General features: G+C 40.9%; 1 protein-coding gene across 6 annotated transcripts in view; it reads left to right on the top strand.

Moving 5' to 3' along the window:
* NBEA (neurobeachin) overlaps positions 1-16,875 on the top strand; it is a 520,018-nt gene that overhangs the window by 132,244 nt on the left and 370,899 nt on the right. For all 6 annotated transcript variants that reach the window (XM_063429275.1, XM_063429259.1, XM_063429266.1 and 3 more), the window contains exons 3-7: positions 9,638-9,738; positions 9,947-10,042; positions 11,610-11,731; positions 15,844-15,970; positions 16,557-16,676. In XM_063429275.1, the coding sequence (XP_063285345.1) occupies positions 9,638-9,738; positions 9,947-10,042; positions 11,610-11,731; positions 15,844-15,970; positions 16,557-16,676 (566 nt within the window). The remainder of the gene's footprint in view (positions 1-9,637; positions 9,739-9,946; positions 10,043-11,609; positions 11,732-15,843; positions 15,971-16,556; positions 16,677-16,875) is intronic.

Genomic DNA, 16,875 nt, shown 5'->3' with positions numbered 1-16,875 from the left:
ATACTCTCGGCTAGATCAATAGACAAGTTCTTAGCATTATGGGGGATCTTATTCTCTACACTCATCTCCTCGTAGAAAGAATGGAAAACCTGATGAGTCACTGGTCCTTGCCTTGCGTTATTCTTGGCACATATCACACATCTTCGTACAATGGCTTGAGTCAAGTTGGACAATCTTGGTATGTAGAAATGTTTCCTGAGAGATTCTTCCATACTATCTCTTCCAGAATGTGTCCCGTTATGATAATTCTGGACAATTTCTACAGCTAGTGATGCTGGAATGACTATTCTTCCATCTTCTAACTGATACCAATTATTCTCCAGGTACTTCCCAGTCTTTAACCACTCTTCTTCTTGAGCTGTATAAACTGGAGTCCATTGAGACAGTGGGGTCGGTATAAGAGCAGCTATATGTTCCACATACTCCTGTTTTCCTGATTCAGCGGCACGCTTAGCTGCATTATCTGCCATCCGATTTCCTTTTGTTACATCACCATCACCTTTCAGATGCGCTCGACAATGTATGATACCAACTTCTTTCGGTTCCCACACGGCTTCCAGTAGTTGTAATATCTCAGCTGCGTACTTGATTTCTTTACCCTCTGAGTTCAGTAGTCCTCTTTCTTTATACAAAGCTCCATGGGCATGAGTGGTTAAAAACGCATACTTGAAGTCCGTGTAGATGTTCACCCTCAAACCTTCAGCCAATTGTAACGCTCGTGTGAGTGCGATTAGTTCTGCCTTCTGTGCCGATGTTCCTTTTGACAATGGCCAAGCTTCTATCACCTTGTCTATGGTTGTCACTGCATATCCTGCATAGCGAATCCCTTCTTTCACATAACTACTGCCGTCCGTATAGTACTGGACATCAGGGTTCTGGATGGGAAAATCACGAAGGTCCGGTCTACTTGAAAACACTTCATCCATCACCTCCAGGCAATCATGTTGACTCTCAGTAGGTTGTGGCAAAAGGGTAGCTGGATTCAAGGTGTTAACAGTCTCTAGATGCACTCTCAGGTTTTCACATAACATAGCTTGATACTTAGTCATGCGGCTATTGCTAAACCAATGATTGCCTTTATAGTCTAGCAACGTCTGTACTGCGTGCGGGACTCGCACGTAGAGTTCCTGACCCAGAGTGAGCTTATCAGCTTCGGCTACCAACAGGGCGGCGGCAGCTACAGCTCTTAGACAAGGTGGAAGACCACTGGCCACTGCATCCAGTTGTTTGGACATATATGCAACAGGTCGTTGCCATGATCCCAAGTACTGTGTCAATACTCCCACAGCCATTCTTCTTTGCTCGTGTACATACAGGTAGAATGGTCGTGTGTGATCAGGTAGACCTAATGCTGGGGCACTCATCAAAGCCTTCTTCACATCTTCAAATGCCTTTTGCTGTTCATGGGTCCACAGGAAGGGATCGTGTTCTGTACCTTTTATAGCCACATAAAGAGGTTTCGCCAATATCGCATAACTGGGAATCCATATCCTACAGAAGCCTGCTGCCCCCAAGAACTCTCGCACTTGTCTTCTATTCTTGGGTATTGGTATTTGGCATACAGCTTCTTTTCTCTCTGGCCCCATTATCCTTTGACCTTCAGAGATATGGAATCCCAGATACTTGACAGTTGGCTGACACAAGTGGGCTTTCTTCCTGGACACCTTGTATCCTGCCTTCCAAAGAATGTGCAGTAGATCATGTGTTGCTTGCTGACATATCTCTCTTGTAACTGCCGCTATTAACAAATCATCTACGTATTGTAACAGTACACATTCTCCTGGGATGGACTTGAAATCCAGTAAGTCTTGACTTAAAGCTGATCCAAATAGGGTAGGTGAATTCTTAAACCCTTGGGGCAATCTTGTCCAAGTCATCTGGCGTTTCGAGCCCGTTACAGCATTTTCCCATTGGAATGCAAAGATACACTGACTTTCCGCAGCAATTCGTAGGCAAAAGAAGGCATCTTTGAGATCCAAAACTGTGAAGTAGGTAGCCCCGCCCGGAATTAAAGCAAGCAGGTTATATGGATTGGGTACAACTGGATGTATACTCACTACCGCATCATTGACTGCTCTCAAGTCCTGCACAGGGCGATACTCATCTGTACCGGGCTTTTGAACAGGCAACAATGGGGTGTTCCAGGGGGAAGTACAGAATTTTAGGATACCATACCTTATGAACTTATCCAAATAAGATTGTATGTTCTTCTTGGCCTTTTGTGGAATATGACATTGTCTCAGGCTTACTGGATAAACCCCAAGCTTTAGTTCGATTCGAATTGGTGGGATATTACGAGCAAGTCCTGGTGGGTTATTCTCTGCCCACACTCCTGGTATATTGAACAAGGATTCATCACTCTTAGGGTTTTGGCTAGTCAACACTGTATAAAGTCGCCACTCTTCTTCCTTTGGTACAGATATTGTCATTATACCTGAGGGTCCATTGAACTTCAAAGATTTTGTTCCGTTAGGTAGAAATGTTATCTGTGCTTGTAATTTCGACAACAAATCACGTCCTAGCAGTTGGACTGGACATTCAGGCATATAAAGGAACTGGTGTTTCACTATGTGGCCTCCCAATGTACAGAGTCGACTTTTAAGAACCGGTTTAGCGGCACTCCTTCCAGTTGCTCCTATTATGGTGATAGTTCTTCCTGAAGGAGGAGCGACTAGGTCAGTCACCACCGAATGTTCAGCACCAGTGTCAATCATGAAAGCACTCCTTTTTCCCCCTATTGCTACATCGACCCTAGGCTCCGCTCGGCCAAGGGGGATGGAGCCCGGTCGGTATCAATAGTCCTCCATGACTGTGTCAGCCAAACCCACAAAGTCCCTATCCTCTCTCTCGCGGGGTCTCTGCGCTGCTGGGTAGTATCTATCTCCACTAACACTTCCTCTATTATTACCACTATTTCCTCCAGGACCTCCTCTACCTCTCGCTCTACCTCTATAATTACTGCTATATCCTGCCCTAGGTCTGTCTCTCTCATTCTGTTCCCTTCGTGGACACTCACTTCTCCAATGCCCTTCTTCCCTACAGTACGCGCATTGGTTCCTACTCAAAGGTTCCACATTCCACTTACTCTCGCCTTTATCCGTTCCCCTATGCACTTCCTTTTCCCTTCTATCTACGCCTGCGATAGCTACCGCTAGCATATCTGCTTTCCTACGCATCTTTCGCTCTTCCTCCTTCTTCGTCTCTGTCTCCCTATTCATATAGACCTTATTTGCTATTTCCATTAGTTGGGTTATGGACATCCCTACAAACCCTTCTAACTTCTGTAGCTTGTGCTTTATATCTCCGTAGGCCTGGCTGACAAAGGCAGAGTTAACCATTCGGGAATTCTCAGGAGCCTCTGGATTAAAGGGGGTATACAAACGGAATGCCTCCAATAATCGGTCATAAAAGACACTGGGCGATTCATCACATTTCTGTAATACCTCAGCCGTCTTAGACATATTAATCCCTTCTTCCCTCCGGCTTTCATGCCAGCAATAATAGCGTCCCTGTATGCTTTTAAATGGGCCATATCTGCGCCATTGATATTCCACTCCGGATCAGTGTTTGGATAATGTGCTGCGGCCCATGCTGCCGGGTTGGCCTGATTTTGTGTACGGGCCACTTCTTCCAGCGCTTTAATTGCCGCTTGGTTTATCCTTGTCCTTTCCTCGTTATTAAACAATGTCATAAGCAGTTGCTGGCAATCAGCCCAAGTGGGATTATGTGTCTGGACTATGGAGGTAAACAAATCCGTCATGGCTTGAGGCTTTTCGGTGTATGAGGAGTTATGGGTCTTCCAATTAAATAGATCAGTAGTTGTGAAGGGAACATAGACGAATACTGGATCAGCATATTGTATCTGGCCGTCACCGTTAATGTGTGTCGGGCCAGGTGTCATTCGAAGAGGCATTTGATAATGTCGGGGTTGGAGGGTACCGGTCAGTTGTCGGGTTAGTATGGGGCTTCGTTTAGGAATGTCAGTTAGGGGTTCCGGTCGAGGGGTAGTAAGACAAGGGGATGGGACGCTTTACTGAGGGGGAGGTCAGCAAGTAAAATATTCCGGGCCGGGGTAGGAGGAGCCTGACCAGGAACTAGAAATGGCGCCAAATCTGGGTAGGTGGAGTTAACAGAGGTAGGTACTGAGAGGGGAGGGTTTAAAACAAGAGGGCTGGGCTCTGAGCTAGAGGAGGGGGTAGGTGGGGACAACGGGGCAAGGGGAGTAGCATTACCAACAGCACCTCCTCTTCCTCTTCCGGTGGAGGAGGAGTAAGGGGGCGACATGGGGATCTCGGACTCAGGAGGCGTGTCCAAAATGGGTGTGATTACGGCCTTGGTGGACAGGCGAGTTCTGGCCACCATGAGGCGACATTGTTCCTCGTGGCATACCCGGATCCATTTTGGCGAGTCATTTACGGCCTGCTTCCAACAGTCAATATACGGAAACTGGCCGTAAAGTTCAGGCCTACCTGATACAGCCACGTGTACACGCTGTACCAGATTAGGATCCAAACTGCCACGTGGTGGCTATGCAACCAAAGTAGGCAACCAAAGTAGGCCATTCCCTACTACATAAAGTAGTCAGGCGTGTTGGAGACATCTTTACCCCAAAATCATATACAGTGTATCCCTTTTTAAAGTTTTTCAACATACATCCTAAGGGATCCATCACCGTTGAATCGGACGCACCCATACCAACAATGAAGCGTCGTCTCCAACAGAAACTAAACAAACACACTTCCAACAGTCACACCCGTTCCCTCGGCAACAGCACCACGTGGTACAGTTACTAAGCGAAACGCACACAACAAAACATACAGGGAATTCCCGTACACACACAGCTGTTACACCAGTCACTAAATAACTAATACTGTGCCCTTTGGCGAAACTATACAGTCACCCACGCTATAATTCCCTATATCTGAATTACCCGTCTATAACATACCCCAGTAACATCGTCTTTACAAACAGTAGTTATAGTACGGTTAGCATTGGTTAGAGTACAATTTAAAGTCACAGTTCAATTAGTAGTGGTTATGGTGTTAAACATACAACATAGACGACAGTTATTAGTAGTTATTTACAGTATCAGTAATTATACATGGTTATGGTACCGTGCGCTATAATACAGTTACACACTATTCACACTCCCCCTAGACGGCAGAGCTCACGCTATCTAGCAAGATATACACGCTACTGCAACAATCTTTAACACATTTACAATTCCCAACTAATCTATTGGCCAGTACCTTGATGGACTACCTAAAACTATCTACATCCGTTTTGGTTAGCCACACTGCCCAAGCACCACATATAGCGAACTAGAGGGCGAAATTTACACAGAACCCTCTTAGTCTATATACTCTATCAAAAATCTAGTGGGTTCCAAATTTACACGCCTTCCCACTTAGCCAAGATAGGTTGAGATCTAGCGGACCGAATTTACACAGACGCCGCTTAGTCTCCCGGTCCCTGCGACCTAGCGAACGTAATATACACCCTAGAACGCTAGTCTAGACAAGACACCGGTGTCCGGCTTGGGCTATTTACACAGAACCCAGCCTGACTCCAAACCAAAATTAAACGGGCTGACTACAGGGCGTTGAATTGAGCGGTGCGCCTTCGCTCCTTCCCTCCACTGGAGGGGGCAGATTCCATACTCAAATAACTGCTTATGGGCCTACCGCACAATCGGTATCCAATACCCCTAGTGGGTCCACCGTCTAAAACAGTAGTCGTCTTACCTCCTCGTTCCTTAACCTGGGTTCGCACTCATCGACGGGGGCACCCCAGCACTTACTACGTAGAGGCCGATGATCTCTTGGACAACAGACCAGTGGCGCCGAGACGAAGGGAGGTCCACGCAGAAGTTCAGGGGTGCAGCCGTAGAGAGCGTGGGCAAAGATAGACCGTCTCACGCCTCTGCTTCTCAGCTACCGTTGAACGATGAGCTTCCCGGCCAATGCACCAAATGATACCGGAGAAACTGACGGAAGCCAAGCACAGAGAGATGGACACAGGTTTCTTCAGGAAGGAAGAGATTCTTTATTCGATTCACCGACCGGGACTCAGAGGGACTAATGTCACCAAAAAACAGCAAAGTCTGAGTCCTGATCATACAGTGTAGGTCCCTTATATAGGCATGTAGCTCCTCCCATAATCAGTTCAACCTACACATACTCTTATCTAATCAACCGAATAGAGACTAAATTCCTGTTTGACCACATGGCTTGCCCAGCACAATGGAGGAGGGGAAATACTTGTATATCCTGTATTCCTACATATGCTCCGTACACTACTGATTGTATCTTAGCTACGTGTAACTGACTAACTGATACATCAACATTTGCAAGTGCACATACCATGTGGCAATCTTGTCCTAGTAAATTTATTTTTACGGAGATTCCACCACACAGGGTTACAGCTTGGTTAGGGTCTCACTGTCCTCCACACACCCTGGACCATGTCAGTATATTTATACTGGCAGACATTTTGTGTTAAGAGAGAAATCAAAAGTGTATACTGTAAGTCATTATCAGAACAGAAGTGACTCAATTTTTTTATCACAATCCAAAGACACACATTTTTTACTTCTCTGTAACACTGTTAATTCAAGCCTGAGCTAAGGAATGCGACTAATGTAAACATTGACAGAGATAAGACATGATGTATTAATCATATATAAATAGTACTACATAGCACCCAACCAGGGACACAGGCGGAGGCAATGGGGGTATTGCTGTAAAATATTCCACACAGACATGCCGAGAACTCAAATGGCACCAAATTCTTCAAACAATGCTTTTGCTCAATAAATTGTTTAAACCATTTAATAGTTCTGCATCATTTACTTGTAGTGCTACACATTGTCCAATCAATTGCTTCTCATTTAAGGATGTGTGTGTGTGTGTATATATATATATATATATATATATATATATATATATATATATATATATATAAATATATTACACAATCCAGCGCACTCGCTTATTCACTAAACCATGATTTCAAATCATAGAGCTTGTAATAGTTTTATTTAAAAACAACTCACCTAGGCAAAAAAATAATGGGGGTTTAGTTACATTATATGATCATATATTGCATAAGCCTGCCACAACGTCAATGTACCCCATTCTTGGTTATATATATATATATATATATATATATATATATATATATATATATATATATATATATATATATATATATATATATATATATATATACACATCCCATTTAAGTATTTAAAAATATATATTCCCACTAGCCTCATCCGGAAACTCTTTGCTTGTGTTATGCTTTTTTTTTTAATTGTCCTAAGAGGTGACTTTAACCCTGATTTATTTGAATATAAGTTTTTTTGTTTTTTCTGAGAGTTCTAGATTTTTTTTTATTAGAGGTTATAGAGCACTTGGCGAACTTGCAGTCTAGCAGGAGAATGGCGGAAGATAAGACAGATTGTGAGAAAAGAATTGACCTTTCAAATAATATTTCAAAATCCAGTGCGTAATTTTGCACTGAATAAAGTAATACATTACACAGGAATACATTGTTCTGCCGTGAGTTGTAAAAAAGGTTAACAGAGGTAAAAATGAATCCTATTTAACAACGGGAAAAAAGGCATCAGTACAGGCTAGAAGAATTTGGTGCCATTTGAGTTCTCGGCATGTCTGTGTGGAATATTTTACAGCAATACCCATATTTCCTCCGCCTGTGTCCCTGGCTGGGTGCTGTGTTAGTAATGCATTAGATTTTATATACCGTATATACTCGAGTATAAGCCGACCCGAATATAAGCCGAGGCCCCTAATTTTACCCCCAAAAACTGGGAAAACTTATTGACTCGAGTATAAGACTAGGGTGGAAAATGCAGCAGCTACTGGTAAATTTCTAAATAAAATTAGATCCTAAAAAAGTTATATTAACTGAATATTTATTTACAGTGTGTGTATATAATGAATGCAGTGTGTGTGTGTGTGTGTGTATGAATGCAGTGTGTATATGAATGCTGTGTGTGTATGCAGTGCGTGTATGAATGCAGTGTGTATATAATGAATGGAGTGCAGTGTGTGTGTATGAGTGCAGTGTGTGTATGAGTGCAGTGTGTGTATAATGAATGCAGTGCAGTGTGTGTATGAGTGCAGTGTGTATGCAGTGTGTATATAATGAATGCAGTGTGTGAGTGCAGTGTGTATATAATGAATGCAGTGCAGTGTGAATGCAGTGTGTATGTATGAGTGCAGTGTGTATGTATGAGTGCAGTGTGTATGTATGAATGCAGTGTGTGTATGAATGCAGTGTGTATATAATGAATGGAGTGCAGTGTGTGTATATGAGTGCAGTGTGTGTGTATGAGTGCAGTGTGTATATAATGAATGCAGTGCAGTGTGTGTATGAGTGCAGTGTGAATGCAGTGTGTATGTATGAGTGCAGTGTGTATGTATGAATGCAGTGTGTGTATGAATGCAGTGTGTGTATATAATGAATGCAGTGCAGTGTGTGTATGAGTGTGTGTATGAATGCAGTGTGTGTGAGTGCAGTATGTGTGTGTGTGAGTGCAGTGTGTGTGTGTGTGAGTGCAGAGCATTGGTGGGGGTGGGCATTTTATTAATTATTATTTAATTATTATTGTAATATATATATTTTTTTTATGTTATTATTTTTTTTTATTATTATTTTTTTTATTTGTTTTTTCGTCCCCCCTCCCTGCTTGTTAGCTGGCCAGGGAGGGGGGCTCTCACTCCCTGGTGATCCAGTGGATGGGCTGTAGGAGGGGGGCTGTCAGGAAGCTGTAACTTACCTTCACCGCAGCTCCTGTCAGCTCCCTTCTCTCTCCTCCGTCCGTGCAGCTCCCTCTGCAACTCTCGCGGCCGCGCGGAGCGTTGCCACGGTAAGCCGTGGCAACGCTCTGACCCCGCGGCTCTCGCGAGATTTGCAGAGGGAGCTGACCTGGGAGCTGTACGGACGGAGGAGAGAGAAGGGAGCTGACAGGAGCTGCGGTGAAGGTAAGTTACAGCTTCCTGACAGCCCCCGGTCCTTGTCTGTATTATGGCAATGAAAATTGCCATAATACAGACAACTGACTCGAGTATAAGACGAGTGAGTGTTTTTCAGCACAAAAAATGTGCTGAAAAACTCGTCTTATACTCGAGTATATACGGTACATACAGCTTCTAGTCATTCTAAAATAATGCATACTGTGTGGCTGAGAGTATAGTTTTTCTTTTTCCTCTCTGTGATTCTTCTGTGTGCACAAAACGCTCCACATACAAACTTCTAACACGACCACTTCAAATCAGTGAAGTCGTCATGGTGGTTGGAGTAACCTTTTTAATTCTATGATTCTTTGGTGATTCTCTTCCCAGTCAGGGATACTCAATGTGAAAGTGTCTACAGCATTTCAAGTTTGTATTTTTTTTTATTTATGCATAATTTGTAGCATATAATGTAATACAAAACAGAAGGCAATTGTATTGTACATATTCTCTTTAATGAATAACTGGTGCATGCGAACAAACACCTTGATAATTTCCAATATTTCTTTGACCCTGGGATGATACTTGGTTTCTGTAAGGTGTTATCAATGTATTTTGAGTAAGGAGAATCGTTTTTTTTTTTTTTTTTCCCTTTTAAGATCTTCTGGTTGACATGCTCGGAGTGATGGCCAGTTACAGTATCACTGTCAAAGAGCTGAAGCTGCTGTTCAGCATGTTACGTGGAGAAAATGGAGTCTGGGTAAGCTGTGGTCAGACAACAGTATCACATTAGAGGTTTTGTTTAATATCTCTAGGGGCATGTACAGTTAATTGTTTCTTTTAATATTGAATGCATCTTTAAACCAGCCTCAAAATGCTTATGTATAGCTGATTTTGAAGTGAGTAATCAATAATCTGTTTACGCTGAGTGTTTTATGAAGCATTCACGGTTCTTTCTCTCTCGGCAGCCAAGACATGCAGTTAAACTGTTATCAGTCCTCAATCAGATGCCACAAAGACACGGACCAGACACGTTTTTCAACTTCCCAGGACGGAGTGCTGCTGTAAGCTCCGTTTTGTTTATTTTTCATTGGTTTTGTATTTTTAATGTCCCCGGATAGAACCTATAAAGTGATGCATATTCCCACCCACTTCATTTATTTACTTATTTTGCCTTTCTATTAAGGTTTCCCTGTGGAAATTCCATCTTCAGAGTCTGGTGTGTGAGCAATGGGCTAGTCATAAAGGGACTGGCCCATAGTGCCTGTGTACCATTTCTCACCGAAAAGTATAGATTCAGCAAGTTGCCGCCATAAACAAAATTTACATTGTTTTTTTTTTACATTGTAATTTTATTGGATGAGAACTGATGTTGAGCTGCCAAACTATAAATATATCCCTTTTTGCCTTCTAAAATGTAATTCTGAGTGATTCAGACAGAGCTAACTATGGCCTCGATTTAATATTTTTGGATATGATTTTTAATAATCATTTCATTTTTTTGGTAAAACTTTTAAATGTATTTATTTATTTTTAAAAGCCTTTCCAGGAATATGTAATAATTTGAAAAGATTACCCAAAAATATTAAGTCCTGAGTTCCTGTAAGGAAACAAGCACAGAAATTTGTGGGTGGGATATGGTGGAATAAGCCCGAAAGGAAGTTAGTTCCAAATAGAATTTTGTGGAAAAGCTGAGCACTTAGGATTATTTCAAAAGCAAGGCATATGGTCCACTACTTGATGTGTGTAGGCAGAGCTTTCTAGAGTTCTGCACAGGAAATTGACCCCCTATTATTGTCTTTTTGGACACATCCATCCTGCCATGTGCTGCTATCATAAGATCATTACGATAATTAAATACGTAGATCTCCAGCAGGCATTGTGGTCAACTCTAGTGGAGAGCTCGGTGGCTCATAGTGATGGTTTGAAGGATATTTGGTGAGGAGTCGAGTCATTTCCTGAGTTTCTATAAAATGTGATTGAACTTTCTTTGACCCTTAATGATGCCTACTTAAATACATTTCAAGGTCACCAGATGTGCCATATGCATACCATTCGATAGCATATCATTAAAAATAGCAATGTTTCTTCATTCCTACAATTACAATACCTCTTCATTCCTTTACCCTCACAATTATCACCCAATGTATGGAGTGTTGCGATGAATGGGCATTGTATCATATTGGATTGTTGATCAGATCTACAAATACGTTTTTTGATTTACTGTGGGTGGGAGGGATGGAAGACAAGAACTTCTCCCTTGCAGCCTCAGCTGTTATGTCTGTTAGTAGCATGCTGTGTGTGCTGACAAAATATGTAAATTATGCACAGAATTGATATTGGGCAGCCCAGGAAAAGCATTCTGGGCTGCCAGTGTCACATGTGTTGGCGGTCCAACCGTTCCCCAAAACACAATTTAAAATGTTTCTGGATGTACAGTGCTTCATGCTGACCAGAAGTGTTCATGGTAGTTGGAGTAACCCTTTATTAACTTTCAGACTTTGCAGTGTATTAATGCTATTATTGAAAATATATGGCTCCCTCTGCAATTTGACCTTGTTCTGCATCAATAGATCTATTGTCGCCATCACCAAGTCTACATTCTAACAATGTCGTTTTGATATATTCTAGGCTATTGCATTGCCTCCTATTGCCAAGTGGCCTTACCAAAATGGTTTCACTCTAAATACGTGGTTTCGCATGGACCCATTAAACAATATCAATGTGGACAAGGATAAGCCTTATCTTTATTGGTGAGTAATGTAGTGTTTTTCTGCATACGTTTGCTGTTGGTTTTATCATGATATGTATACAGTGACCGCATTACTACACACTTAAAGGAACACTAAAGCATTAGGAATGGAAATGTGTATTTGTAAAGCCTTAGTGTTCCTCTCCCTAGGTTCTGTGGTACTTCTCTTGCCATTCGGCATAAAAGTAATAAAATATATTATTATTTTATTATTTATATAGCGCCAGCAAATTCCATATATATATGATTTTACTTAAATTTTTCCAGCGCCAAGGCTCCTTTTTCATTGCTTATCTCTCCTCCTGTGACATCACAGAGAATGGCCTTTTCTTGAGTCCAAAAGCATGGCCTCCTCTGAAGTCCAAGAGCATGGCCTCCTCTGGAGTCAGTCCAATCCAGTTGGGCATCCGATGCGCTAGAACAGCGAATGCCGAGCATATCAAATGGGAAATAATTGATTCATAAATTTCCTATGGTGGTTTCCTAAGTTTTACTTGGTTACTGCAGCAGGAAGTGCCTCCAGTGGCTGTCAGTAAACATTGCAGTTTCTAAAAAAAAATATGCAATGTTTTACACTGCAGAGTTAAACCTCCATTAATGAGTAGTGAACTTTAGTGGTACATTTATAACCTTTTGGGTGCAAAGAATATTTTAGAATAAAATCCTAAATTACCTGAGTAAATCCCCCATAACACTTAAAGGGACGCTATAGTCATCTGAACAACTTTAGCTTAATGAAGCAGTTTTGGTGTATAGAACATGCCCCTGCAGCCTCACTGCTTAATCCTCTGCCATTTAGGAGTTAAATCCCTTTTTTTATGAACCCTAGTCACACCTCCCTGCATGTGACTTGCACAGCCTTCCATAAACACTTCCTGTAAAGAGAGCCCTATTTAGGCTTTCTTTATTGCAAGTTCTGTTTAATTAAGATTTTCTTATCCCCTGCTATGTTAATAGCTTGCTAGACCCTGCAAGAGCCTCCTGTATGTGATTGAAGTTCAATTTAGAGATTGAGATACAATTATTTAAGGTAAATTACATCTGTTTGAAAGTGAAACCAGTTTTTTTTTCATGCAGGCTCTTTCAATCATAGCCAGGGGAGTTGTGGCTAGGGCTGCATAAACAGAAACAAAGTGATTTAACTCCTAAATGACAGTGAATTGAGCAGTGAAATTGCAGGGGAATGATCTATACACTAAAACTGCTTTATTTAGCTAAAGTAATTTAGGTGACTATAGTGTTCCTTTAATGGCTTTATCTTGACTGTGATCAAATGAAGATATCAGCACTGCTAAATGACTTCATTCTACTGTTCTCTTTCCTGGTTGTTTTTCCTAACATATGAAAGATTTCAGTGGAATACTCTCGGGTAAAATCGTTTGAGTGGATTTGGCCCTTTTAGTGAGTGAAAAGTTATTAAGGGTTTGTTTAATGTTCTTTCCTTCTGAAGCAATTAGGAAATGTCTTTAAGGATTCTGAGTAGGGGAGGTGGGGGGTGGAGGATAGTGTTTTTCAAATTGAACACTTTGCTGCAATATTGATTTATTCAAAGACCTTTAGGGGAATTCTATGGCCTATTTATTCCTAGGGAACGCCAACCCTCCCTCCGGCTATTAATTATCAAGTGAACCCATGTTATTTATGTATTGCTATGTAGTTTTTGTGTACGTGCTAGGTTTATGTACATTATGTGTATTGCAATGAATATTCCAATGCTATTGCTTTTTTTTATGTACTGTGTGCTACTAAAGAACAATACCTTATGGGAAAAATCACGCCAAGTAGTTTTTGCCATGTACAGGTATTTTCTATAATTTAATAGTTACTTTAACAAGTCAAATCTATCACAATGCATTGATTTTTCTAGCACAAATTCATTGGAAGAAAATAAGGCTGCGTAACTGAGACTATGTGGAAACTCAAACACAGCAGAATAATAATGTATTGTAACCTTCTTCAAGAGCGAACATACAGAAAAAAAGCAATACTCTGTTTTGTAGAGCATTACTAAAAAAGTGAATAGGGTAGAAAAAAAAACCCACTTAGAAAAATTAAAGGACCACTATAGGCACCCAGACCACTTCAGCTCAATTAAGTGGTCTGGGTGCCATGTCCCCCTACTTTTAACCCTGCAGCTGTAAACGGAAACGGCTATGTTTACATTGAGTGTTATTCCAGCCACTAGAGGTGCTTCCGCAATCCTCAATGCGAAAATTTAATTGAGGACACGCTGAACGTCCATAGGAAAGTATTGAGTAATTGAGTAATGCTTTCCTATGGGTGGTTTGATTGCGTGCGGCTCTGGCCGCGCATGCGCTTTCGGAGCTGACGTCGGCAGGGGGAGAAGAGGTCACCAGCTGGATTAAGTTAAGCGGCTGAAGGGGTTTTAACCCCTTTAGCCCAGCGGGAGGGGGGCCCTGAGAGAGTTTGTTTTCCTGGCACTATAGTGCTCCTTTAAGGCAAGAGAAAGTTATGGTGCCTGCCTGAGGAAGGGACACGAGGGATTAAACTCCTGCTGATGTTGTAAACCAGAAGTAAGCAACTTTTGGCACTCCAGGTGTTTTGCTGTCAAAGCATAAGGGATGATGTAGTCCTCAACATATGGAGTGCAGCAGGTTGCCTACCCCTGTTGTAAACAGCTATTAAATGTTAGAATTAAATATTTTTTTAGGTGCCCACTAGATATTGGCATATTTATTTAGCGCCTACATATTTTTCTGTGGGGGTTTATAGCAGCAAGTAATTGACAGACAAAATAATGCTGACAGATTTAAGAGATGAAGAAGGCCTTTCTTAACTGAGCCGAAAATCTACTTGAAAAGAAAATGCTGTAGTATTTAGAAGTTAAGCATTTAAAGGCATACTACACAAGTGGCCTTATGTACAAGTGATTGCATGTTTAATAAAATTTTGAATATGGAGTTGTTTACAAATGAAGTATAAAATGTCACATAGTGCAGGTAAAATAAAGGCGTTGTAATGTAGATTTATAATTTAACCACATACAAGTTATTCAAAAATCTCAAACAGGAGTCTCCCTGTATCCTTATACAGGATTTTGGGGTGGTAATGCACAAGGCTAGGAAAGAACACAGAGCACAATGTTTAAATAATGTGTGACGTTTAAGGGACAAATTGTCACAGGGAGTGGTGGGGTCATTCTCTGAAATCTTTCTATGTAGATTTATCAAAAATCTAATTTTAATGCATTTTAATTGTAGTGATAGTTATGCTGTTTTAAATGGACATTTCAAGTACCTTGATAATTACTATGCATATTAGGCATCTTGATAGAACAGCCTGGTACAATATGCATGTTCAAATTTGTCCAGTTTGTTCAAAGTGTATAGTAGAATTAAAATAAAAAAAAAAAAAACACAATTCTCCCTCATATATTCTTGCAAGTGAAAGATCAGTCAGTTATGTCTATCCTGCAGTCCTAGGCCAGAGCTTCAAATAAAATCTTTGACAGCTGCTCATGCACGCTCTCCCATTAACGGCACGTCATTCACTGAAAAAAAAAAAAAAAAAAAAAGAATGTAAACCGAAGAACAGCAGACAAATGGACATTTGTAAGTAGATCCTCTGGAATGAAGGGAAGATAGAGGCGGCTACCATTAATGTATAGTTCTACAGGTGGTTATCATTTCACTGAATTAAATCCTGCTGTTGTGGTTATTGTGCATGGATTTGTACTCATGCAAATGAACTGATCTCTCATAGAAAGCAATGGGAGGCATGGTATTGGCAGATATTTTAGTCATTCCTGCTCGCAGTGAGAACGGTGAGGTGTGTTAGATCTGCAAATAATGGTCATGCTGAGGCCAGTACCGTTCATTTAAATTTTTGCACATTTGTTTTTTTTGTAACCCACACTTTTAAATATAGATTTCCTGAACCTCTGCTCAGGTTCAGCATGTACTAATATATAGATGATACTTGCTAACACACTCGTTTGTTACTGCAGCAAAATATCCTAGGCTATGTTTTATATTCCTAAGGAGAACGAAAGCTGTCTGTGTTTTTTTTTTTTTTTTTTTTAAACAGCTTTACTTTTTATAATTAGAATTTCTAATCTATGTAACACACTGTGTCTGGTTTTGTTTTTGGCAGTTTTCGCACAAGTAAAGGTGTGGGTTATTCTGCACATTTTGTTGGTAACTGCTTGATAGTGACTTCGCTGAAATCAAAAGGAAAAGGATTTCAGCACTGTGTGAAGTACGATTTCCAGCCACGCAAGGTAGGCTCTCTGTATTCATGTGTGTCAATGACATTTTTCTCCACATCCATCTGATTTCTGTACTTGTGTTGTTTTTCTTTGCTTGTGTTTGATTCCTGTATTTGTGTTCTATTTTGTTTGCTTGTGTTTGAGTTGTGTCATTTTTCTTATCTGTCTGCTTTCTTCTTTGTGGCTGCGTTTTGTGTTTGTCTGCTTTCTGTATTGATGCATTGTTCCTAACTGGCTGTCTGCTTCCTGTGTGTCAATCTGCTACCTATTTGTACCTGCTTCCTCTGTGTTTCCATGCTTTCTTTATTTGTATGTGCTTTCTATATTCGCTTCCTGCCGTCTATGTTCCTCCTGGCATGTGTGTTGATGCTTTCTGTATTAAATTGTATTTCTGCAATTTTCGACCACTTTTTGATTTAGGTTTTTATTATTTCTTTCAATCTGCCTGAATTTTGAATTTGTTCCTCCATTCTGATTTTATCCTGTTTTCTTTGTTTAATTGCTTTTAAATTTGCAAAGTTTGTTCGGGTGCGTTCTTAACATAATTGCTATACTTGCTAATTGGTTGCTAATGCATGTGAATTATTTTTCTTCTCAGTGGTATATGATCAGCATTGTGCACATCTATAACCGTTGGCGGAACAGTGAAATACGCTGTTATGTGAATGGTCAGCTAGTTTCCTACGGTGACATGGCCTGGCATGTCAACACCAATGATGTAAGTGCAATTCATGTCTATTTGACTAGTTCTAATCTCCCTTAATCCCCGAGTTCAGTTGTGTTCTACATTTCCCATTATGCACCAGCCAGCTGAATGAATAGCGGCTACTGTGTCAAAGGTTAGAAATCACAGTGCTTAGGGGAGCCACATGTGACGTTTTGAGTGCAAAGTAATGTATTTTATAATAAGTACTAAG

This window comes from Pelobates fuscus, chromosome 1 (genome assembly GCF_036172605.1).
Source record: "Pelobates fuscus isolate aPelFus1 chromosome 1, aPelFus1.pri, whole genome shotgun sequence".
NCBI classification, from domain to species: Eukaryota; Metazoa; Chordata; class Amphibia; order Anura; family Pelobatidae; genus Pelobates; species Pelobates fuscus.
This window is presented reverse-complemented; position numbering and strand designations above follow the sequence as displayed.